This window comes from Pseudorasbora parva, chromosome 25 (assembly GCF_024679245.1).
Source record: "Pseudorasbora parva isolate DD20220531a chromosome 25, ASM2467924v1, whole genome shotgun sequence".
Lineage (NCBI taxonomy): Eukaryota > Metazoa > Chordata > Actinopteri > Cypriniformes > Gobionidae > Pseudorasbora > Pseudorasbora parva.
The window spans coordinates 31,517,987-31,544,938 of NC_090196.1; the positions used below are offsets into that span (position 1 = coordinate 31,517,987).

General features: G+C 39.6%; 1 protein-coding gene across 5 annotated transcripts in view; it reads right to left on the bottom strand.

Moving 5' to 3' along the window:
• neo1b (neogenin 1b) overlaps positions 1-26,952 on the bottom strand; it is a 256,016-nt gene that overhangs the window by 124,951 nt on the left and 104,113 nt on the right. For all 5 annotated transcript variants that reach the window (XM_067437193.1, XM_067437192.1, XM_067437191.1 and 2 more), the window contains exons 5-7: positions 21,787-21,923; positions 13,312-13,466; positions 12,166-12,286 (exon numbers count right to left, since the gene is read on the bottom strand). In XM_067437193.1, the coding sequence (XP_067293294.1) occupies positions 12,166-12,286; positions 13,312-13,466; positions 21,787-21,923 (413 nt within the window). The remainder of the gene's footprint in view (positions 1-12,165; positions 12,287-13,311; positions 13,467-21,786; positions 21,924-26,952) is intronic.

Here is a 26,952-nt window from a genome sequence, read left to right on the forward strand (position 1 = left end):
TGCTGCTTCAACCAAAGCTATTGAGACAATTAATTAGTGGTGTTTACCAAGAGTCAAACATCCCCATTACTGGTGTTATTCTTGAGTTTAAAACTCGAGACGGGGGTGCAGGGCCGTTTCTAGCACCCTAGGCAAGACCCCCCTCCCCATAATTTTATTCAAATGAACTATGCTATAATGTTCTGCAGCTGAAATAAAAGAGCATGACGTATGGTCGATCCGTCCCGTGCTAATATTCAGTGTCATGTTCAGCTCGTAGTAGAGATCAATTAACCAATTAGTAACATACCTGTATATTTCACTTTTTTTAATATATTTCCTCTTTTTTCTTTTGACGATACTGAGCCCCTGATGGCTTTGACCTTTTCATGATGATGAAACTAAAGCACGGATGACGACGTTCCCTGCCGCCCTCTACATGATCTCATTTCATTACAGCAGCGCCACTATCAGCATGGCGACTTCACTCCAATAATTGCAAGTAATCATAATGCCTCGAAATAACAAAAGTATGAAATAATATTAATAATAATAATAATAATATATATATGAATAAAAAAATAAAAAAATCTTTTTTGGGGCGGGGACTCACTGGCGCCCCCCAGCTGTTGACGCCCGAGGTGACCGCCTAGTTTGCCTATTCCTAGAAACAGCACTGTGAGGGTGAACACACAGGACCGTAAGACAGGGGTTTTCAAACTTTATGAAGCCAAGGACCCCATAAATATCATAAACCTTTCTGAGGGACCCCCTCCCTAATATCTTTTTTTATGTAAAAAAAATAAAAAAATAATGTAACTGTTAAATAATAGTGTGACATTAAAAATACAACATATTGCTTCCAAACTTAAATTGGTTATTAATATTGGATGTATAAACCTAAAGAAGAATAACCAACTTTCACAATAAATGTATGTAAGCAGCTCGTGTAAGAATAATGCCTTACAACCCCAGTGAGCGAGAATAACGGGACTATGGTGAGAAAAACCCAGCAAACATATACAATTCTGGTATCAGGGCCGGCTCTAGCTCTTTGGTTGGCCTAGATGAGATGGAGTTTTGCTCACTTTTTATTGAAAATAAATGCCTTTCCGATCTGATATGTGATGGGAAAAGGGAATAGAGCGAGTGTGGCAAAAGCCAGATTCGAACCTCTGATTGATTTGTGTCAAAACTTGATGACATGCATCTTACCCCTACACTACAGTCACTTTGGGGCGGCAGTGGCTCAGTGGTTCATGTAGGTTGTCTACAAACCGGAAGGTTGGTGGTTCGATCCCCGGTTCCACCTGACCAAGTGTCGAGGTGTCCTTGAGCAAGACACCTAACCCCAGCTGCTCCCGACGAGCTGGATGGCGCCTTACATGGCTGACACCGCCGTCGGTGTATGAATGGGTGAATGTGAAGCAATATGTAAAGCGCTTTGGGTGGCCATAGGGTCTGTTAAAAGCGCTATAAAAATGCAGTCCATTTACTATTTACTGTAGAGAATTTGGTGATTTCCGTAATTTTGTCTGGCCCAATCAATCTTTAAGTAGCCTAAAACACAGCATATTTGTGTTTAATGTAAATAAGAGAGCATTTGTACTTTTCATAATTAGCATGCATACGTTATCCATATTCATAACGAACTGGACTTTTGATATTTAAATGACATGCATGTAGGTTATTGTAGATTATTGTCAGTGAAGTTATGTTTGCAATACGTAGTAATACGTAGAAAACTAGCAAGTGATAGCTTAGTGACAATATTAATAATATTTATAAAATAAATATTAGTTGATAATATTGATAATACTAAGTAATTTTATTAAGTTTGACAACTTGTTGGCTGAGATAAGAAGACTAACCTCTATACTGGGCTTTCTTTCGATTTTCTTACTTTCTTTCTTTCTTTTTTTCCGTCCCTATGCATCCGCGGGTTTAGACGCCTCATTTTTGATGAACGCGCAAGATGAGCACTTGCCTGACCTAACACCTGAACTAATAATCAATAATCACCATCAATTCAATCTAATAATCAGGTTGATAAGTAATTAAACGTGTGGCTGAGGGGGCGCCCTATGATGGTCATGTTTAATAAACATTATGTTGTATTTCGCTTGTTCCGATTCTTTGCTTAATGGAAAGTAATGGGCGGCACTAGAGCGCGCTCGCGCCCCTAACACTAGGCAACCGCCTAGCTCGCCTATAGCAAACGCCGGCCCTGTCTGGTATGTAAACGGCAGAGAAACATTTAGAAATGTAACATTTAGAATATTCACTAGCCTTTATTCAGTGTTTTGTGAGGCTATTTTGAGTCTTGTTAGTGATATTAACTAGCCATTTAATTTGACTTATCCTATGCCCCATACACTCGCGTTATAAGCTAATCTGTTTTTAGAGATTAAACTCTTTACATTCGATTTTCATGAAAACAATCCCAGCGATCTACTCGCTAACCATCTGTTAATTACCCCTAGGGTCATTTTGCACCGAAGTTGTCCTTTGAGATTTAAGTCATTTTAATAGAAAGTTCTGTCACGATACTCTATTAGTAGACTTTATTCAGTTTTTTTCTGTCTTTTTATTTTCTGAAAGTTTCTGGGGACCCCTTAGAAAATTCTGGAGGGCCCCTGGGGGTCCCCGGACCCCAGTTTGAAAACCCCTGCCGTAAGAAACCTTCTAGAAACCACCTTAAAACTCAAACCAACTTTGCCTTTTATCAAGAGTCTCTGGTTTTCAGCTTGTCAGTCTTTTCTTGTTCTAAAAACACCTTTATAAACTTTATACCTCTATAAAACGCTTGATGACAGCTGACGGGTCTGTCTGAGTAACCTCAAACCCACAGGAAGATTGAGTACGGCACGCCACTCAGGAAAAGGGATGCCCTGCCTGCCTAAACGATTCACACCTCTACTTATATCTGTCCTGTTATTTATGGAAAGGTGTTTACGATCACTTGGCCATCATTAGCTGGGTGGAGACGGCGAGGGATAGCGCGTGTGGCACTTCCTGTTGAGGCCCGAAAGGCCCAAAAGCACACAGAGAGCGCTTCCTGTATGGAGCTGGAGGGGAGAAACAGAGGTGTTAAGGATCGTACAATCGCACAGCAGGGGTAAAATAAACATTTTTCTTACACTCGCTCACATTCTCTATCCATCCACCCTTCGTTTGCTGCCAGGAACCCCGGCCAGCTCATCAATAGCCATTCACACAATCCAATAACATCTGATTGCTCATCAATCGAGCACAACATCAGCAGCACCGACGCCGCAGACCTCCAGAGGCAGAAATCACATCCCAATCAAGAGGCTTGTCAGATGGAGGGTTCACCGCGGTAAACACGTTCATAATCACCGACAACAGGTCTAGATGGGAAGGACTTTAAATGGTACATGGTGACGAGCTTCAGGGCATAAATATCTCTTCATTCCCATCATGTAGGACGGTGTGTACTGTGACGGCTGAAATGCGTCAAGAAGTATTTTGGTGTAGCGCTTAAACTGCAGTAGACACATTCACATAATAATAATTCACACGGCTATTGGGTAGAGTTAATGACTTATTATAATAATAATAAGTCATTACAAAAATATTAATTACAAATAAAATTAATTAAAATAATACAAAATAAATAAAACCATGTTTTTGTGACAGGTGCATCTAGAGAATGACTTGTGTACATGATAATACAAATAACAATTGTAATAACAATATTGAAACATTGAAGTTATAATTATTACCAATATTAACTAAATTATGTAAATGTATTATAATTTCTTAAAATAAAATAAATAATGTTTTTGTAACGGTTGCATTTAGACCCTTGATGTCAGCAGTAATACATATACATTTTTAATAATAATAATAATAATAATAATAATAAAATGTTATTACAAAAATTATTCAAAAGAAAGGGCTGAATTATTATTAATTTTTTAGAATTTAACAAATTAATAATAACATTTAAAACAATAATTTTGAGAGGTGACAGGTGCATCTAGATACTGAAACCGGCTATTGTACATGACTACTGTAATAAAAATAATAATAATAATAATAATAATTAAAAACAAATTTTATTACAATATTAATGCAAAATAAATTTAAAAAATAAATAATATTATTATATTTACTATAATTTCTTTAAAAAAAATGTTTTTTGTAACAGCTGTATTTAGAGACTCGCTCATGTGCGGTGCTGCATATTTATCGTTTAAAATCATTTTAAAAGCATTATTATTTAAATGCAAATATGGTTTGATGGAAAGGTTTGCGTGCCAAGTTCCAAAATATAAAAATACAGTTGCAAGAAAAAGTATGTGAACCGCTTGCAGAATCTGTGAAAATGGGAATAATTTCAACTAAATAACAGAGATCATACAAAATCCATGCTATTTTTTATTTAGTTCTGTCCTGAATAAGATATTTTGCATATACTCTTTTTTTTTTTTTTTTACATAGTCCACATCTTTTGCATATTTGAACCCTCTCCAGCAGTGACTGTATGATTTTGAGATCCATCTTTTCACACTGAGGACGATTGAGGGACTCAAACACAACTATTAAAAAAGCTTCAAACATTCACAGAGGCTCCAGAAGGAAACGGTGCATTAAGATCCGGGGGTGAGAACTTATTAAATTTGAAGATCAAGGTAAATTGTACTTAATTTGTCTCCCAGGAAGCATGTTAGTATCTCTGTTTGCTTTTGAAGGGCAGAACTAAATAAAAAAATATATATTTAAAAACAAAATAAGAAAAATGTGGACATCTTCATCCTGTTCAAAAGTTCTCACCCCCAGACCTTAATGCACCGTTTCCTTCTGGAGCCTCAGTGAATGTTTGAAGCTTTTATAATAGTTGTGTTTGAGTCCCTCAATCGTCCTCAGTGTGAAAAGATGGATCTCAAAATCATACAGAACAATAAATGTACATTAATAATAATTATTATAATAATAAAATATTACAAAAAGAATTAAAAAGAAAGGGTTGAATTATTTATTGAAAATAAATGCCTTTCCGATCTAATATGTGATGGGAAAAGGGAATAGAGCGAGTGTGGCAAAAGACAGATTTGAACCTCTGATTGATTTGTGTCAAAACTTGATGACATGCATCTTACCCCTACACTACAGTCACTTTGGGGCGGCAGTGGCTCAGTGGTTCATGTAGGTTGTCTACAAACCGGAAGGTTGGTGGTTCAATCCCCGGTTCCACCTGACCAAGTGTCGAGGTGTCCATGAGCAAGACACCTAACCCCAGCTGCTCCTGATGAGCTGGATGGCGCCTTACATGGCTGACGTCGCCGTCAGTGTATGAATGGGTGAATGTGAGGCAAAAATGTAAAGCGCTTTGGATAAAAGCGCTATATAAATGCAGTCCATTTACCATTTACCATTTAAATTTCATAATTTAAATTAATACAATTAAAATTAATACAATAAATAAATATTTTTGTGTCAGGTCCATTTAGAGAACTGACTTGTACATAATGTACATGTAAAAATAATAATAATAATAATCATCATCTTAACAAAGAAATGTATTAATAATCATAAGTTGAACCCTAAATTTGGTACATACATTTTATAATAACAATAGCAGCAGATTATTATTATTGGTAAATCTTTATTTTGAATACATTGAACCACAGAGATAAAGTGTCTCCCTAGCTACCACATGGGGGAATACTTAAAGGGGGGGTGAAATGCTGTTTCATGCATACTGAGCTTTATACACTGTTAAAGACTTGGATTCCCATCCTAAACATAGACAAAGTTTCAAAAACTAATGTTGGACGTTTGATGGAGTATTTCTGTGTCAAAAATACTCCTTCCAGGACAGTTCACCTCCACCTCCATCACCGTGAGTGTGGGAGCTCCACAGGGCTGTGTCCTCAGTCCCCTGCTCTACTCTCTCTACACGCATGACTGTTTGTCCACACACAGCTCCACCTCTGTCATCAAGTTTGCGGATGATACTGTTGTCCTGGGCCTCATTTCCAACAACAATGAGACCGCATACTTGGATGAGGTGGAGCAACTGACATCATGGTGCCAAGACAACTGTCTCCTTCTGAATGTGAACAAGACCAAAGAACTGATTGTGGACTTCAGGAAGAGACAGCAGCGGTCATATTCCCCTCTCATGATCAGCGGGACACCAGTAGAGAGAGTGAGCAGCTTCAAATACCTGGGTGTCAACATCTCCGAGGACCTGACCTGGACTGCACATATCCAGTCTCAGGTGAAAAAGGCCAGGCAAAGACTGTACCACCTGCGCCAGCTGAGGAAATTCCGGGTCTCACCAGCTATCCTGAAAACTTTCTATTCAGGGGCGATAGAAAGTTTACTAACTCAGTGCATCACAGCGTGGTATGGTAACAGCACCAGTCACGACTGCAAAGCCCTGCAAAGAGTGGTGCGCTTGTCCGAGCGCATCTCAGGGTCAGCTCTCCCGTCTCTGCAGGACATCTACATCAAACGATGCACAGGCAGAGCTACAAAAATCATCAAGGACATTAATCACCCGGCCAACCCCCACTTCACCCGGCTGCCTTCTGGTAAGCGCTTCCGTAGCCTGATGGCCAAAACTGAGAGACTCAGGAGGAGTTTCTTCCCACAGGCCATCAGACTCCTGAACGCTGTCACTTAACTACATGTGACTTCACCTCACTTCAGTATTAACAAACTCACATACTGATATTGCACTGCACTTTATTCTTGTGTTCCATGTAACTACTCATTATAATGCTGTTTGCACATTACACTCCTGCACTTCTGTTATCCACAGATTTATTTTTATAGTCTCCAGTTTACTTTATCTCACTTATTTTATTCCACATCTCTTATTTCTTTTACTTGATTTATTCATAATTCTACATATGTATATATATATAGCACCTTATCCTATTCCTATTTTATCCTATCCCTATTTTATAATTTATTGTGCTTTTTTTGTTAATTGTTATTTGCTGTCCATGGAGCGGACCTGTTTACATTTCACTGCCGGTTGTATTCTGTATAGGGATGCACGATATTGGATTTTTGCCGATATCCGATATGCCGATATTTTTCAGCTCATTTTGGCCGATGCCGATACCGATGCCGATATATGTCTATTTTTTCCCTTTGTTTGGAAACAACACCATTTTGAGCAAAAACAATTTTTTTTCATTCTGGTTTCAGATTTCTGAGGTCTCCTTAATAAAAGGATTCTTGTTGAAGATAAATAAATTTTACTAAAGTTCTTTTTATGATAAGAGTATATTAAAAGCTCTGAAAATAACAATAATAAAGTCAGTCATTTTTCACCCCAGATGCAGCTGTAACCTAAATATTGTATTTTTGGATTTAACGTTTGTGCACATGAAGTGGGGGTGGCATGACATCCATTGATGCTGTCTTTTAATTCTACAATTATTGTAGAGCTCCTTGGATTATTTTTCATCATCCATTTTGTAAAATTTTATTACAGATTAATACACTGTATATAAAAGTATTTAATTTACAAGTGTCATGCTTGTGATTTATGACATCATTACTGATTTGTTTATTCTGAACAAGAAGTAACTTCAATTTATTTGTGTATTCTACTTTTCATTGTATTAATGTAACAACAGTGCACCCACTACATGTATAAATATATAGCGGTCTAGCTGGAGGGCACTAGGACCTGGAGGAGCTTCTGCTGCTGTGGAGGCTGCCGCACGCGCTAGAGAGTGGGGAGACGCGATTGGGCTTGTTTTGGGTTCGTTTTGTTGTGAAAACGTGGCAAATCTGCTGCTGACGGTCACGTCCTTCTGTACATGCATTCAGAAATTCAAGGCAGCATTTAAAAACAGTCAATATAAATCACTGTACATGCAATGTATTTTCTTGTTTTCACTTGAAGAATGACAGCAGTGCTGACATGGTCTCATCTGTAGCACTCCTTGCACACGTGAGTTATTGCAGGCACATATCAACACGTTATCATATCGGCAAGGCATATCGGCATAATGTTTTCATTTCGGCCGATGCCGATTTTTATATTTTAAGCGTTTATCGGCCGATTCCGATGTCCTGCCGATAATATCGTGCATCCCTAATTCTTTATAACTGTGTATGTGACAAATAAAACTCTTGAACTTGAACTTCCGGTTTATCACAAGTTTCGGAGAGTTTTTTTCGAGTATGGGTCGGCTTGACGTTAATAGAGCTGAAGGTCCTTGTATGGGCCGTACGGGCTCCTCCCGGTAGGGTGCGCGCGCGTGACTAGAGCGAGAGAGGAAATGCACGCCCATAAACACTCACTCAGCTGCAGATCCAGTCGTCGTTATAGTCGCGCTCCACTTTATTCCTATGGGTGACGTCGAGCGACTTCAACGCTTCAGCACAGCATTCCGGGAAGGCAGCGCTGCATTTGAACCGATTTGAACGCAGAAATGACAGGAAGCTTCACAACATCACTTCAGTCGCGTCGCAAAGTGGATTTACACGCCACTGCTGTCACAGGACTTCACCAAATCATACCAAAGAAGTGTGTTTTTGACGGAGCAGTCCCAGCGATAAAGGTTCGGTCCTGCTTTGGAAGCAGCCGGTGAGTAAAACTGCTTCAAATGTCTGTGCTGTCGGCTATCGTCGCGTGAGTAAACATCAGTAAACGACACGATCGCGTGCTTCGTCATTCAAATGCGCTAACGGACTCCATTGTTGTTCTCTGTATAACGTTACACTAGTCTGACGTGCAAAACCGTTTTGCTTGCTACTGCTAAGGTTTAGTCGCATACAGTAAATGGTAAATGGACTGCATTTATATAGCGCTTTCAACAGACCCTATGGCCATCCAAAGCGCTTTACATTCACCCATTCATACACCGACAGCGGTGTCTGCCATGTAAGGCGCCATCCAGCTCATCGGGAGCAGCTGGGGTTAGGTGTCTTGCTCATGGACACCTCGACACTTGGTCAGGTGGAACCGGGGATCGAACCACCAACCTTCCGGTTTGTAGACAACCTACATGAACCACTGCCGCAATAGTCCATAAACCGAATCATGTCCTCATAAACTGCGAGTAAACACACACAAATGTTGATAGGCCACTAAATACAGTCCATACCACAGAGACGGACGTCCTGCTGCTGCTGCTTCTCCTGTTCAATTTATTTCAGCCTCCGGATCTGATTCTGGATCATTATCTGTATTAGTTGAATCTGTGTAGCGTTTTCTTCTCCACGCTTGAGGACGTCACCGCTTTGTGTGTGCTCGTCATTCTTTAGCTCCGCCCACACGATACGCCTCCAGGCGCTCTGTTTTTTCTGGAAAGAGCCGGTACAGCCTATATTTCTTTTATAAATATAATAAAACTAAAGACTTTTCAAGGATATGAAGGATGCAATACTACTCTATAGGTACTCAAGATTGACATGAGATTGACTGAAACTGAGTGTTTCACCCCCCCTTTAAAATAAATATTTCTCATAATTTTATTTATTTATAATTTACTTATTCTCATATGCCATTATATAATAATTTGAAGAAGAAAAAAACACACTTATTTAAAATTCTCAGCATTTTTTGTCCAGTGGAAATCAATGGGCTCCAAGGGATGTTGTTTTGGACCCGACTGACTTTCATCTGTAACAGAGTTTTGCTGATGAAAGGAAGTCGTTTGGGTTTGAGGATGAGTAAATGATCACAGCTCGTTCATTTCTAGGTAAACTATCCCTTAATGTTTATTTTCTCAGAACCTCCAATGCAAATGAGTTGAGAAGGGTCGTACACACACACAGCGGGAAATCAACACAAGGGCCTGGGACTGATGCGCGAGTGTCCTGAAGTGGATTATTCCTTTAATCAAAACAAAGCTCTCGTGTAATTGGAGAGGTTGAGAGCAAATGTTCAGAGGAAATAAAGATCTCATGCAGCGAAAGACATGAAAAACACAGTTCACTCGCTGAGCTCCACTCCATCTAGACGCCTGCTTTTATTACACCGCTTCTCTTCTCTTAAACAACAGAGATTAAATGAAGAGACGGTTCCTGCTCCAATCCAAACTACACCAGAAACATAATCAATACCCAAGAGAGAGAGAGAGAGAGAGAGAGAGAGAGAGAGAGAGAGAGAGAGAGAGAGAGAGAGAGAGAGAGAGAGAGAGAGAGAGAGCGATGCTTCAATCACTGAAATCAGCCGGCAACTATTGTCCACTAAACTCCACGGTGACAGATCGTCCTGTTGACCTCAGGATCTCATTTCCTCTTCCCTTCTTTCCCCGTCATGATAAAGTGCTCCCGTTTCTAAGAGGGGCTGATGGGAAACAACAGCGGGAACTCTGAGGAAACTTACTAATAATCACAACTACAGCAGTAGCATTAAGAATGAAATACAATTCAATACCACACTAAAATGAGCTTTAACAATATTATAATTAAAAGAGTTAAAGTATTAATTAAAAATTAAGGGTTAAATGTTAAGTATAATTGTTTATTTACAAATGAATTATACTTTTTAACAAACAAGATGATAAATAAATAAATAATTAAAAATGATGATTGATGGTCACATACAAGCATTTAATTTTAAAATTAAAATTATAAAGGTCACCACGACATACTTGAGGAAAACAAACTGTCATTGGCTATCTAAAAAGGTAGCCCAGCCCCAAACTCACGCCATTTGATGTTTATTGCAATTATCCATCCATCCATCCATCCATCCATCCATCCATCCATCCATACTGGAATCCATCCATCCCTCCCTCCATGATCCACCCGTCTATCTATCTATCTATCTATCTATCTATCTATCTATCTATCTATCTATCTATCTATCTATCTATCTATCTATCTATCCATCCATCCATCCATCCATCCATCATCCACCTGTCTATCCATCCATCCGTCCATCCATCCATCCACCCACTTGTGTATCCATCTATCAATCTGTCCATTCATCCATCCATCATCCACCTGTCTATCTATTCATCTATTCATCCATCCATCCATCCATCCATCCATCCATCCATCCACTTGTGTATCCATCTATCAATCTGTCCATTCATCCATCCATCATCCACCTGTCTATCTATTCATCCATCCATCCGTCTATCCAATCGTGTATCCATCTATCAATCTGTTTATCCATCCAGCCATCCATCATCCACCTTTCTATCTATTCATCCACCTTTCTATCTATTCATCCATCCATCCATATATCCATGTATCTATTTGTCCGTCCATCCGACCATCCATCCATCCATCCATCCATCCATCCATCCATCCATCCATCTGTCAATCTATCTAGCTATCTGTTCCATCCATCCATCCATACTGGAATCTGATCAGTAATTAAGGAGGTGTCACTGCAATCCATTTGGTGCTTCATTGGTCTCTGAACCTCAGAGAACCCGCATTATTAAAAGACATCTACATTCATAACGCAGGGCTCTGTCAAGAGGAGCTAACGCAACACAGTGCACCTGAAGATGAAAAGCATGCAATCGGATCTAATAAAGCGGTACGGTTAATTAAACATTTGACGGCGAGATAGATCTCTATGAGCACTGGAGACTCACACCCGCGCCAGGTGCGAAACAGATCTCGCACCAGCCATCCAATCAATGCAGCGTCATTTACGCCTGTGCTCGACGTGTGACAACATGTGTTCAAGCCTTCATTCAGTGCACGGAAACGTGTGTGTGAAGCCTGGGACTGAGAGGGACACTGCTGAAAAACACTAGGATAGACTCAACTATGCTGAAAAAAAAACACCAGGAAACATGCAGACTGTAGTAACGCATCCACCCACAGTTTCAACAGGCAAACGTGCTGACATTTGATCCAGAACGTGTAAATATGTAGATGTCACGCTTATGACATGCTGTAAAACTATTATAATCAAATTAAAGCCACAAAAGCTTTTGGACTCATCCCCAGAAAACATCAGTGACCCATCCTGTGATAATGACTGCTGTGTTTAATTCCTGTCAAAAGATCAATCGATGACTGTTGGCAAGTCTTCAGCCCATCACTGAACTAGAATAAACACTCCAGATCTAAAGGGATTTGGCTCTGAAGCTGGTCTGAGCTTTCCTGCTCACGTTTAATGAAGTATTTTCTGTTAAGATGAGGATTTCTGCATAAACTATCAGGAATACAGACACGTATGCAATGTAAATATATATATACGCAATGAGAGTTTACCTAAATCCAGTATGATGAGCTGAGCGCTGGCCTGGACGTTCCCGGCGTCGTTCTCCGCTAAACACTGATAAAAACCTTCATCTGACTTGACTAAACCCAAAACCTGCAGGTTATGCTGCTTCTGTGGGGACACAAACCACAAAACAGATGATTTTAAGAGACCACTTAACATGGATTTCTCTGGTCTCTTAATTCTTACCAGAGCTCTGTGTATATATAAATACTCAGCTCTGGAAAAAACGTAAGTTAGAAACTAATTTGACATTACAAGGAATTTAGCTGTTCTTCACATGTATTTGGTGTTTATGTATTATTTATTGCCACAAAACAACGAAAATTGGGATTTAAAACTGTATTCAATTGAATAATTTAATAATAATAAAAGCAAAAAAATTAAATAAAGTAAAATCAGGACTAAATAACAAAATAAAAAACTATCCATCCGTCCGTCCATCCATCCATTCATCCATCTGTCCATTCATCCATCCGTCCATCCATTCATCCATCTGTTCATTCATCCGTCCATTCATCCATCCGTCCATCCATCCGTCCGTCCGTCCATCCATCCATCCATCCATCCATTCATTCATCCATCCATCCGTCCGTCCGTCCATTCATCCATCCATCCATCTGTCCATCCATCCATCTGTCCATTCATCCATCCATCCATCCGTCCATTCATCTGTCCATACATCCGTCCGTCCATCCATACATCCATCCATCCATCCATCTGTCCGTCCGTCCGTCCGTCCGTCCATCCATCCATCCATCTGTCCGTCTGTACATCCATCCATCCGTCCATACATCCATTCATCCATCCATCCATCCGTCCATCCATTCATCTGTCCGTCCATCCATTCATCCATCCATCCATCAATCCATCCATCCGTCCGTCCGTCCGTCCATTCATCCGTCCGTCTGTCCATTCATCCGTCCGTCCGTCCATTCATCCGTCCATCCGTCCGTCCGTCTATTCATCCGTCCATCTATCCATCCATCCATCCATCCATCCGTCCATCCATCTGTCCATACATACATCCATCCATACATCCATCAATCTGTCCATACATCTGTCCATACCAACCAAAAAAAGGATATCTGGCAGCCCAATAAGTGTAGTATGTAGGAAGGAGGGGTCTAACATACCACTATCCTGAAATAATCACTGGGAATGACCGTGTCTCCGTCCTTCATCCATTTGACGGTGGGTGGCGGCGACCCGGTGACGTCACACTCAAAGATGATGTCCATGGACTCCTGGGCGTAAGTGTTGGAGGGCCTCGTCAAGAACCGTGGAGGAACTAGAAGAAGAAAATGAATAAATGCAGGTATGAACTTGAGAGGAGGTCACAGGGTAAATGCGTTTCCACTCATATGCCTTTGTAGTTCCTATGGCAACTGTCTCCGTCATGGAACAAGCTAGTTTGCAACCTCTCCTGATGTTTATAACTTGTGCAGGTATTGGAGGATGTTCAGCTGAGAAGAACAGATGAAGAATACAGAGACGCTAAAAATAACAGGAGTTTCAGACTCAGAGGTAGTTTTCATATCGCCAACAGACAAAAGTGCGTCAAGGATGACTGATTCTGTATTTTTTAAGCCTAGCTTCACCTTCTTAAATCAACAAGAGACAAAGAAAACCAACAGCCCTCCATCTGCTGCTCCATGCTGTCAGCAGAGAAAGATTCATTTCCTTGAACTCTGCTACGCTAACGATCTCTGGCAGTGACTGTTTGTGGTGTGATCTCAATTCTCTAAAGCACAAAAATCACACTCTTCTTTCTCTCCAGCATCAGCCTTGGTAAATTATGCTGTTTTCAAAACTTGGTTTGGTTGTTTGGATGAACTTGAGTCGAGAGCAGTGAGTGGTTTCCTTGTCTTTTTTTGTTTGAGTAACATTAAAGGGGTCATGAACGGAAAAATAAAAATGTTCCTTGAGCTTTTGGCATATAAGAGGTCAACATACTGTAAGAATATCCTATGAGTTTCAGAGCTGCTTTTATTGTAACAAAGCCCAGAGAATGACTCAATGTGGAATGTCCCTATTTATGATAGATAGATAGATAGATAGACAGACAGACAGACAGACAGACAGACAGACAGACAGACAGACAGACAGACAGACAGACAGACAGACAGACAGACAGACAGACAGACAGACAGACAGACAGACAGACAGACAGATAGATAGATAGATAGATAGATAGATAGATAGATAGATAGATAGATAGATAGATAGGTAGGTAGACAGACAGACAGACAGACAGACAGACAGATACAGGATCACTGCACTAAAAATAACATTACCTTCCACAGGATCCTAATGCTAAAATGTGCATGTCTCAGTTGAGCATTATTTATTTGTATTTGGTTCATTTCACTGTGGATTCTTTGGTAAATCAGTCGCAATTTCCGCACAGGTATTCCGCACAGGTCCGATATGGACTCGACAGTAAAGCCACAGCATGTAAGTGACCGTGTGTTAACTCTAATGCCTGATCTGAGGCCAGTGATTTCTAATATGATTCATGTACAGTCATATGTTCTGTGTCTATGTGTCAGTAAATCAAACCAGTGGCTAAACGTTCAACTTCACATTGTTTCTCTTAGTAGGTGAAATGCTGTTTCTTGCATACTGAGCTTTTTAAACTGTTAAAGACTTGGATTCCCATCCTAAACATAGACAAAGTTTCAAAAACTAATGTTGGACGTTTGATGGAGTATTTCTGTGCCAAAAATACTCCTTCCGGTTTCTCACAAGTTTCAGAGTTTTTTTTGAGTATGGGTCGGCTTGACGTTAATAGAGCGGAAGGTCCTTGTATGGGCCGTACGGGCTCTTCTCCCGGTAGGGTGCGCGCGCGTGACTAGAGCGAGAGAGGAAATGCACGCCCATAAACACTCGCTCAGCTGCAGATCAAGTCGTCGTTATAGTCCGCGCCGCGCTCCACTTTATTCCTATGGGTGACGTCAAGCGACTTCAACGCTTCAGCACAGCATTCCGGGAAGGCAGCGCTGCATTTGAACCGATTTGAACGCAGAAATGACGGGAAGCTTCACAACATCTCTTCAGTCGCGTCGCAAAGTGGATCTCCACCGTTCACTGCTCTCACAGGACTTCACCAAATCATACCAAAGAAGTGTGTTTTTGACGGAGCAGTCCCAGCGATAAAGGTTCGGTCCTGCTTTGGAAGCAGCCGGTGAGTAAAACTGCTTCAAATGTCTGTGCTGTCGGCTATCGTCGCGTGAGTAAACATCAGTAAACAACACGATCGCGTGCTTCGTCATTCAAATGCGCTAACGGACTCCATTGTTGTTCTGTATAACGTTACACTAGTCTGACGTGCAAAACCGTTTTGCTTGCTACTGCTAAGGTTTAGTCGCATACAATAGTCCATAAACCGAATCATGTCCTCATAAACTGCGAGTAAACACACACAAATGTTGACAGGCCACTAAATACAGTCCATACCACAGAGACGGACGTCCTGCTGCTGCTGTTTCTCCTGTTCAATTTATTTCAGCCTCCAGATGATTCTGGATCATATCTGTATTAGCTGAGATCGATAGCGATGGGTTTCTCCACAGTGTTGCCAACTATTTTCCAAGGAAAGTAGCTAAAGCCTGCCCAAAAAAAAATGTCGCTAGATGACGTCATGCGTTAATTAGCATATTAGTGACGTCATCACGCCGTCCTTGCGTTCAGCCTGCCTAACGTTTTTTCATTTAGCCTACTATATTTTACAATAATATAATGCAGCCGACTGTCCAATAAATGTTTTCATTTCCTATACCTTTTTGTCATACAATATATGATATAGTGAATTACAAAAAAAATTTTGTGTAAAATCTGAATTGAGAAACTGGATGAACTAAAGCTCTGTGAGAGAGTAATATAAGTGATAAGCACAAGAGATGGAACTCATCATAACTAATTTATTTAAATATAAAACAAAAGAAGCAGATAACATTAAGTGAGAAATCGATGGCAACCTTGTGTGCTCATGTGTAGCTCGCTCATTCACGTCTGTCAGCTGCTGTCTGTGTGCGCGTGCAGCTCCCCTCAGCCATTCACTGAAGGGCAGACGCAGAGAGAGGTGTGTGTGACGGCAGCATAGGACGGCAGAGGGGAAAAAAGACCTCGCGCTCGCAGGACAGTACTGGCGACATTTGTAAACTAAAGTAGCTGAAGTTTGTCCAAAAAAAATCGCTAGTTTTGTCGCTAGTCGCTTTTTTGAAAATAAGTCGCTAGAGGGGTCTGAAAAGCCGCTAAATATAGTTGGCAACACTGTTTCTCCACGCTTGAGGACGTCATCGCTTTGCGAGCTCGTCATTCTTTAGCTCCGCCCACTCGATACGCCTCCAGCCGCTCGTTTTTTTCCGGAAAGACTCGGTACAGCCCATATTTCTTTTATAAATATAATAAAACGAAAGACTTTTTGGAGATATGAAGGATGCAATTCTACTCTATAGGTACTCAAGATTGACATGAGATTGACTGAAACTGAGTGTTTCACCGCCCCTTTAAGCAGTTAAAAGCAGGCAGCAGGAATATTACACTGCTGTCTCTAAGACAATGCACAGATCCAGCACACTGATACACATGCATTGTCTTTCTCGACTGTTTATGTTCACTCAAGACATAACCTACTACATTTGCTAGGATACTCACCAAGACAGGCATGTTGACATAATTTTCATGTGAATTTGTCCGTTGAAGCATACGACTTGAAATAGAAGAAAACTCAATACTGTGCACTGTTTGAGATGCGACTTTCTGTGTGTGTACTTTGGATGAGAGCGCACACAAATCTTCTCTCAGCACCCTTTAGTTTTTTTTCTTGTGCTTGCACACTATCAACACCAGGGTGATGACAGTGTATGACTGCTCATATTAGAGCAAACGGCACTCATATTAAACAAAGTTCAGAAACAAGAACCATTACACCCCTAATGCAGGACTCAAGTGTGCACTACTGAAGCATGTGCGTGTGAAAGTAATACGATTACAGATCACCAGAACACAGCCTTTTCCAGCACATCCTTTTCATTTTATGAGTAACTTTTGAAGTGTAACCCTAGCCAGTATTAACAACGTTTTACACAGCTCTCTACAATCCTGCTAATCTGAGAGGGAATCCGGGTAAAATCTCAGCATGTGAACACCAGCTTTTAAAATAACCGCGGCACAAGAGTTATGAGTCACTTCACATGCAGATATTAAGAGATTAAAATGCCAGTGTTTAATAACCCAACCGGGCGTTTCACAGCAGAGATGGGAAGAAACGTTCACTCCATAACTCTCTCTTATCTCCTAGAAAAGCTCTTAAAAACACCACAGTGTTACTTATTCACCCAAAGTCGCAGCCAAAGCCTTGCAAAAGATAGGCGGATAATGACTCAAACACAAGAAATATCTCTTGAAAAAGGGAAAAAAACAACTCATTGGCATTGAAAGTGCAGCATAAATTAATCACATCAATGAAAATAGCACAAGCAAGCATGAAAGCGAGCTAAAAATATGAACGGAGTGAGTTGAGATCTGTACACAGCATCTGTGACATGCTGTCGATTACCACAGGAAACTCAAGTTCATACACCTAGAAAAGAAGTTACACAGTTTTATAACACAACAAAAACCCTATCCATAGAGTTTAACAGATTGCTATCTCCAAAAATCCTTTAGTAGGTGATTTATGCGTTGGCACACACACATACAGGAACAGTATAAATGTTCAAACACGCACCTGCATCAGTGTTTTTCAAAACATGCAACTTTACACACCTAAAGACCTCCTCCCTAGGTGTGTGTGTGTTACCGTCTGACACAAAGAGGGTTATTTTTACCCATCAGAACCCAAATCAGATTTCCTGACTCCCCACGGGAGATTCAACTTCCTGAGCTCAGTCACAAACCTTTCCATATGTGCGTCAATACCTGTAAAAGAGGTGAAAAAAGCTAATGGAAAAAACATCAGAATGTGTCTGGACGGGCCGACCGCATCTATTCCGGCTCGGATCAGCAGGAGGGAGTGAAAATAACAGCTCAGATTAGGGAGGTGAAGAGATCACGAACACACACCCCACTGCTGTCGGCTTTATCTTACTTCACTCTTGATGTGATACTGCATTAAAAATCTCTTGTGTCACTGTTAGCATTCGTGTCTCACAAGAAAAAATAAACCTCATTAGAAAATCCAATTATGATATGGCTCAATTTCCAGAGTCAGATCAAAAGGTAGCCTCAGCTTCAGACGGCACGACTACAGACCGTCTCATGCAGACGGTCTGCACAAAAAAGCCTCAAGCTCCAATCATACTGACTGAGATTTTATGCAACTTCCATGAATAACTTTTTATAAGTTTGCCATGAAACCAACTGACCATCTACCACCTTTGGTTATTTACAGAACATCCCAGAGAAGAGAATAAGAGATTTCCATGAACACTGATTTTCAAATCAAAAGGTGGTCAAAGTACTAAAAACACACTAGGTTATTATTATTTTTTAAGGACTGGAACGATTTGTGACAGTGTAAATCTTTTTCTCTGCCATTTTTCTTTGGGGAAATCGTTAAATTATGTGTAACGTGAGCAGTAATGTGATTAAATACTGTGAATTAGAATTGAGACGAATGCTTTTTAATGTCATTTAGGTAATGCGGAAGAACTAGGTGCTGAATATTTCAACGTTTGGGCATTAATTAACGAATCCCACAACAGTTAGCGTTTTGTTTGCTGGATTATACAGTGAATATTCTGCTTTGTGAAATAACACCACGATCATTTGCTTGTTTCTTACGGTTTAAATATATATGAACTACATCCAGCAAACATTAAAAAGTCTACGGTAGTTTTGTTCTGGTGGAAAAGAACATAATTATTATGTTAGCATAACCTTCCTGAAAGCACTCTCATCTTCATTTACATAAACTGCTTAATTTAGAAACACGGAATAGAGATTAGAGAATTGTGTTCAGGGCTTGACATTAACACCCGCCAAACACGTGTGTGTTTCAGCAGTGGCGTGTAACACAGTCACTCCTACTGGCCCCTTTGGTGGGTAGAATTTATATATAATATAAACATCTTTCAACTGTAGTCTATAAACAGGCATGTCAAATAATAATAATACACTTAGTTCAATGTAGTTTTCGATACATAGCTGCTGAAATATCTGAAATGCTTCCAATTCTCATCCACAGAAAATCTCTCTCTCTCTCTCTCTCTCTCTCTCTCTCTCTCTCTCTCTCTCTCTCTCTCTCTCTCTCTCTCTCTCTCTCTCTCTCACACACACACAAACCCTGCTCCTCTCTCTCTCTCTCTCTCTGACACACAAACCCTCCTCCTCTCAATCACTCGCTTCATTTGCTCCGGATGAATATTGTTGATGTTTCAGGGCTTTGCCGTGGGATTGCACGTATTGTGCATGATTTTACTCATTCCCTCAGATTTTGTGCTCAAACAAAGTGCCACACATAAAGTAGCCTCTCCGTGCTAAATGTATGGGTTTTTTTGCGCTGCTTATTGCTTTTAAACAGTCAAATACACACAATAATGTCAAAAAGCCAGTCTTAAAAGCCAGCCCTATAATCCCTCATCTGAAAGCGACCTCTACCATCCAACACTTTCTGACCTCTTACAACTCTGAATCCTCTCTCTCTCCGTAACTCCGTCTCCTCCCATCTCTTAATCAATCCACAGGCATTACTGCATAATTCCAATTATTGTCAATATTGTTTCATTGTTTCATTATTGTTATTGTTATGATTGCTATTATTTATTATTATTATTTTTATTATTGTTGCTGTTTCCATTGTTGTCTTTGCTTTCATCATTGTCGTCATCATCATCATCATCATCATCATCATCATTATCATCAACTATTATTATTGCTGTTTTGGAATTTCAAACCTGGTTTTCATTGTCACCACTACTACTATAGTAAAATCGATTGATTATTTCTAATTTTCCCCCTAATCTTTTCATGTGTTTTTAATGCACCACAATGTAGAAGAGAAATGTGTGTTTGTATGTATATTTAAATTGGAAAACCTCATAAACACTAAGGCAGGTAGGACAGGCGAGAAATGGTTTCTCTAGGACAGCATCTCTGTCCTAAGTTGAGACACTCGCACAATGTCCCCCTTCTTTTAATGCACCTTAGACACTACACACAACATAAAAATAAAATAAAAAATAAAATAAAAAGTATAGGGACTGAAAAGATGTGGGGGGAGGATTATCTTATATTATTATTATACTATGTGAAACTTATTGACCCATTGAAAGTGGTGACAATGATAAATATTACATAGGAAAATAAAAAAATAAAATAAAATAAAAAAGGGACACTGATTATTACAATGATGATGACGATGGTATGATGATGATAAGTGGTAGTGATAATATAATAAATAATAAATGTGTAATTTTGCTTTTGAATACACACCCACACCTACACTCACCCACACACACCTTATACATTAACACACTTTTATTTCACTTCTAGAATTATGTAATTACTCGATTGTCAATTATTGCACTATTGTGGTTTGTATGTCTGTATGTCAATAAAAAAAAAAAAAAAAAAAAAAAAAAAAAAAAAAAAAAAGCCAGTCTTGGTGAGTATTCACGTGAACACAGTCAGTTCTCTTTTAAGTGAATGTAAACAGTTGAGAAAGAAAACGCATGTGTAACAGCGTAATGGATCCGTGCGTCAGGTCTTAAAGTGACAGCAGCCTAATAAACCTGCTGCCAGATTATGAGAGAATATTAAAAATATCTATATGGCAGTTTTTCCCCATAATACCAATGTCAAAATTATGACCAGTGAAAATGCTGAGTGGCTAGTGACTCAGCGGCTGGCCAACAAAAAGTCAAGTCAATAATCCATATTATTTGAACCAGTGTTGGGAAGGAACTAACTGAACACTACGAACTTACAGTAACTACATTGTCATTACCCTGACGGATTTTAGTAACAAAACAACAAAAAACCCTGCAGAAATACAGCACTTCAAACATGAAAACTTCTACTGTAAGTGTTAAAAAATCATGAGAAACCATGTAAAATCGTTGTATGTAAATTGTATTTTTCACTCCAATGTTACAAAGATGACATACAGTTTTTACATAAGACCTGTTGTGCAATATTAGCAAAATATTTTTCTGCACATTTCCGCAGCGCTTTTTGAACAAATTAGCGCTCTGTTGCATGTCAGGCTATTTTTGTGGCATCATCTGCCTCCTATTTTCTTGCGTCACAATGTAAAAAATAAAGGTGGCCACGTCCTGTCAAAAGTATGGGTTTGAGTTGTGCGTGCAATCATATCTAAAGAGCAGACACTTTTAAGAGTCAATGCAAAACAGTAGAAAGAGCTGTACGTTCTCATTGAGTCTCTAAAAAATAAAACTGATGATCAGTCGAGAGAAAAAGAAAACATAAAAAATAAAAACAACACTTTGAAGTTCCTCCTCCGCAGAGGAAAACGCTGTCTAGACACGTGAGTTTCAAAAGGCTGAACAATGTTCAATAATTACATACGGGGATGTTTAATGCGCCTGTTTGTGCATTTCAGATGATTCTCGGCAGAGTTTCATGCGTGTTATTGAAGTCCGTACCGTGCACCGTGAGCTCTGCCTGGATCTCACTGGTCATGTTGCCACTGTCCGCCTGGCAGACGTACACCCCACCATCCTCTTCGGTCAGGTTGATGATCTGCAGGCTGCCCCCGCCAATCACAGAGAAACGCTCATGGCTGAAAAAAAAAAAGAGATACAAGGAGATGAGGATGTGTTGAGATGTTGAGATGGCTTTTCCTTTCAGGAAATGTATTAGTTCTCAGGAACGCCAGGCATCTCGAGCCTGGCACAGTAATACTGAACAGATATGGGATTAAAAACAGGATACAGTATGGATTTCATTTCCTGTGGCTTTTCCTTTATGGTTTCACTGGATTGAAAGTAACCTCCCTGGAGTGAGGTTTCTAGAGGAAAACAAACTAATGTCCTGGTTCCTCTTCAATGATTCAGAGGCAGGATGAGACAGAAGAAAAACGAGGTAATCCATGATAAGAAAGGAGATAGGAGAGAAAGTAAAGAGGAAGAGTCTACAGCAACTCTGTCAGACCTCCAAAACCCCTGCACTTCACTTTACTATATATATAAAAAATAAACCAATTAGTGAGTTTGAGTAAGAATGGCAAGTACACCATCCAGGAACAATAACTTTCCCTCTTTAAGAGAGCAAAATCCACCGGCTCACTCGTCAGGAAGTTTCTTCCAACACAGCCGAGCGTCAAACTACAGCTCAAAAAGACAATGACAACGGGCTTTATTAAGGAGCAGAGCCAATTTAGCTGTAAACTGGTGCTGTTCTTATAGAAATTGAGACATTAATGCAAGTTCAAGTTTATTTATAAAGCACATTCAAAAACAACAAATGTCACTGTACAAGTAGGAAAATACAGTAAAGGGGAAAAGACAAACTGAATTAGATCAAATAAGCAAAGTATAATAGAACAGACTCATACAAATATAACTTTTTATACAACCCCAAATCAGAAAAAGTTGGTACAGTTTGGAAAATGCAAATAAAAAAAGAAAGTAGTGATTTCTAAATTTACTTTGACTTGTATTTCATTGCAGACAATATGAACACAAAATATTTCATGTTTTGTCTGGTCAACTTCATGTCATTTGTAAATATGCATCCTTTCCTGTCATTCAGACCTGCAACACATTTCAAAAAAAGGTGTTGACAGGAGCAATTTAGGGCTAGTACTGAGGTAAAAGGGTTAACTAATGATGTGATTTGAAACAGGTGATGTCAACAGGTGATTGAAATTATGATTTGGTACAAAAGCAGCGTCCAAGATCTAATCCTTTAGGAGCAAAGATGGGCCGAGGATCGCCAGTTTGCCAACAAATATGTGAGAAAATTATTGGAATTTTTAAAAAACAATGTTCCTCAAAGAAAGATATTTCCAGAGATTTGGATATTTCACATTCAACAGTGCATAACATAATTACAAGATTCAAGGAATCTGGAGGAATTTCAGTGTGTAAAGGACAAGGCCGCAAGCCTAAGCTGAACAACCGTGATCTCCGATCCCTCAGGCGGCACTGCATCAAGAATCGTCATTCATCTAGAAGCGATATCACCACATGGGCTCAGGACTACTTTGGCAAACCTTTGTCAAGTACCACAATTCGTAGTTACATCCACAAATGCCAGTTAAAACTATACTGTGCCAAAAGGAAGCCTTATGTTAACAGTGTTAACTAGCAGCAGTATAGCAAAAAAAATAATAATAATAATAATAATTTGATGGGTGATATTATCCCAACATGTTTTCTGTCTAATATTTAACCAGCCCTTGGGTTAAAAATAACCTGACTAGGTTGTCTGTAACCCAGTGATTTTTAGAGTGTAAGGATCCATAAACAATTCAGAACATTTGCTCAGAGCATTTTCAAAACTTTCACATAACATTAGCCTAACATTTCATAACTTGCTTTCCCTTCTCAAAGCACCTGATGACTCCTGCGTCACTCGCCCGTTCACCCCAGCGGCGGCTATATTTAGCATCTCCAGCTACTGTCTGTCTGCAATAAGACAGCAGCCGCCGCTCTGAGAAACGAGGTCCCTGAACCCAATGAGAGATTCGTTAAACGCATGATATGGCAAAAGTCAGATGATGCTGCGATCGAGAAACTACGGGAAGCCCCTGAGAGACCTGAGGAGGAGGGACAGTCGAAGACCAGGTAATTAAAAAAGAAATTAAAAACAAGACAAGTCTATAAAGTACAAAGAGCCTCATTAATTGTCTTTTAGCACAGCATTAAAACTCCAGAATGGAGGAGGGTAACAGAGCATGATGCGAAAAAAGTGTTTTTAAAAGAACAGTTCAGCATATTCTGGCATTATTTACTCATGTCATCACAAACACGACAAAACTTTATGCCAACTTGGAAAGAGTTCTCTTTTATAGAAAAGAAATGCGCAAAAAATCTGTTTTGATGCAAATGTAGCATCATACATAATACGTGTTTGGAAAAACACTATCATAAATAAAAAAATTAACATTATCTTTTTTGGGTGAACTATGCCTTAAAATCACTGTTAGATCCTATTCATGAATACTTACAATTTGTACCAATTGCCTCAAACTAAATTAGTGCCGTCAAATTGATTAATCAACCTAAGAAATTATATATATATATATATATATATATATATATATATATATATATATTAAATTAAATTCAAAGAAATTCCAGAGTCACTCAACAGAAACAATGTGCTGAATCGCAAATACATTCAGTGTTAGAAAGGCTACTTTGGAAATGTAACTGCTTACCGTTATAAGTTTCCAATTATAAATGTGGTTTGGATTACTTTATCAATGCAAAGCAACTTCCTTTTTTTCTCTAATTTTGTTATTGTAATTTAATAACGTGTAATCTGTATGTGTATGTGTCAGTGTATCAGTATCTATCAAAAGTGCTCCAAGGAAGGAACAGTGGAGAACCGGCCACAGGGTCATGGGCGGCCAAGGCTCATTGATGCACGTGTGGAGTGAAGGCTGGCCCGTGTGGTCCGATCAAACAGACGAGCTACAGGAGCTCAAACTGCTCCAGAAGTTAATGCTGGTTCTGATAGAAAGCTGTCAGAATACACAGAGCATCTCAGTTTGTTGCGTATGGGGCGGCATAGCCGCTGACCAGTCAGGGTGCCCATGCTGACCCCTGACCCCGCCAAAAGCACCAACAGTGGCACGTGAGCATCAGAACTGGACCACGGAGCATTGGTCGAAGGTTGCCTGGTCTGAGGAATCACGTGTTCTTTTACATCACGTGGATGGCCAGGTGTGTGCGCGTCGCTTACCAGGGGAACACATGGCCCCAGGATGCACTATGAATTACACTTAAAATACTTCTAAATGTTTCATCTTTACTTTTAATATTTGCCGTCGGAGGCAGTGTGATGCTTTGGGAAATGTTCTGCTGGGAAACCTTGGGACCTACCATCCATGTGGATGTTACTTTGACACGTACCACCTACCTAAACATTGTTGAGACCATGTACAAACAAATCTGATCCACGGAGGCCCCACCTCGCAACTTACAGGACTTAAAGTATCTACTGCTAACATTTCGGTGCCAGATCCCACAGCACTACCCTTCAGGGGTCTAGTGGAGCCCATGCCTCGACGGGTCAGGGCTGTTTTGGCAGCAAAAGGGGGACCAACACAATATTAGGTCATAATGTTATGTCTGATCAGTGTTTTAAATGTGTGTGTTCTACATTTAAATATTTAAAAAGTAGTAAATAAAGTTGTTAGAAGAATTAGCTTCAATAAAAATGTCATTCTCTTAAACTTTATCTTTGAGATATCGAAACATCAACAGATTTCTTAAAGATTCTCTACTGCTTTAGGATTTATTATCCTCCATTCCCCAGAATTCCCCAGTACAAAGCACTGCTGTTTGCTAATGCTGTTCAACCATTAAAATATAATCAATTCGGTATAAAAAGTTTAAAATGCAGGCAAAGGATGAGAGCATACTTCCAAAAAGCATACTTCCAGGATGTTGTATGTCATAAATATAAACACAGGATGCATGATATTACTATAGGAAAAAAACACAAGAATTCATAGTATTGCACAAAGAGGAAGTGTAACGTATGCCCATTCATCCGATGCTAGACGCCTCAGTAGAAGCTGCTTGATTTGCTGAAGTGTGTTTGTTTGCGAAGCCTGACTGGATTTACAATATACTTTTATTATAAATTTCCCCTTGCAAATACTCCAGCCTGATGTTTGTGTTGAGAGGAGGTTGAGTATCTGCCATCAACACATCCATCTTACCCCGTCCCGTCCGGAATACGCAAAACTGCTCCGTCTCTGGCTGGTTTGATCCACGTCAGCGAGGACAAAAGGTGTTTCTGTCAGTGAAGCAGGCGATCCTTATTCATCCGAAGAATTCCTCTGTGATCCGCTGGCTTTCTGCGAAGCACTAAACAACATTCCGGCTCTAATCCGGAGACATGATTCAAACGCGAGATAAGACTCGGCCTGCTTCACTGATCTACCGCCAGCTTCCTGTTCACATCCCAACACCCCGTAAATAATTAAACACATGGAGAAACTGGCCTCAGATCAGTGCAACAGCACTCAAACTATTTATCTGACCTGTCTTAAAAAGACTGGACAGAAAGCACTCGAGGGATTGGGCTCTAAATGAGTGTTTAGGCATGGTCTGTAATGAATGAGCGGCTGAGCTGATAAAGAGGTGATTCGTTTGCTCAGTTCCTGCGAGCCATCTGACAATCTTCAGATTAGAGTTGCAACAACATGCCAGAGAAGCAAACAATGGAGGAGGGTGAAGAATGTGACTTATTTAACACTAGTTCTCCATATTGAAATCTAAATCCTCTAAATACACAAGTTTACAAGATGATTTGATCTCAGTCTTTATTCCTGGCATCTCTCTTCTATCTTAAAAGCTTAGTTCACACAATAAACAAAGCAAAAACTGACATTTTCACAAAACATCCCTTCATTTCATCTAGTTTTACACGGCTATTTATTAATGTTTTACATAGAACAACAACAAAAAAATTATATTTTAAAGAATTTTTTCTACTTTTTCTATTCAGAACTCCAAGCTTTAAACAGGTAAAATAAATTATATAAAACAAACCAAAAAAGTTATATTAAAATCATACATTTATATAAAACAATTATAATAAATGGTATACTATTTAAATAAATAATAATT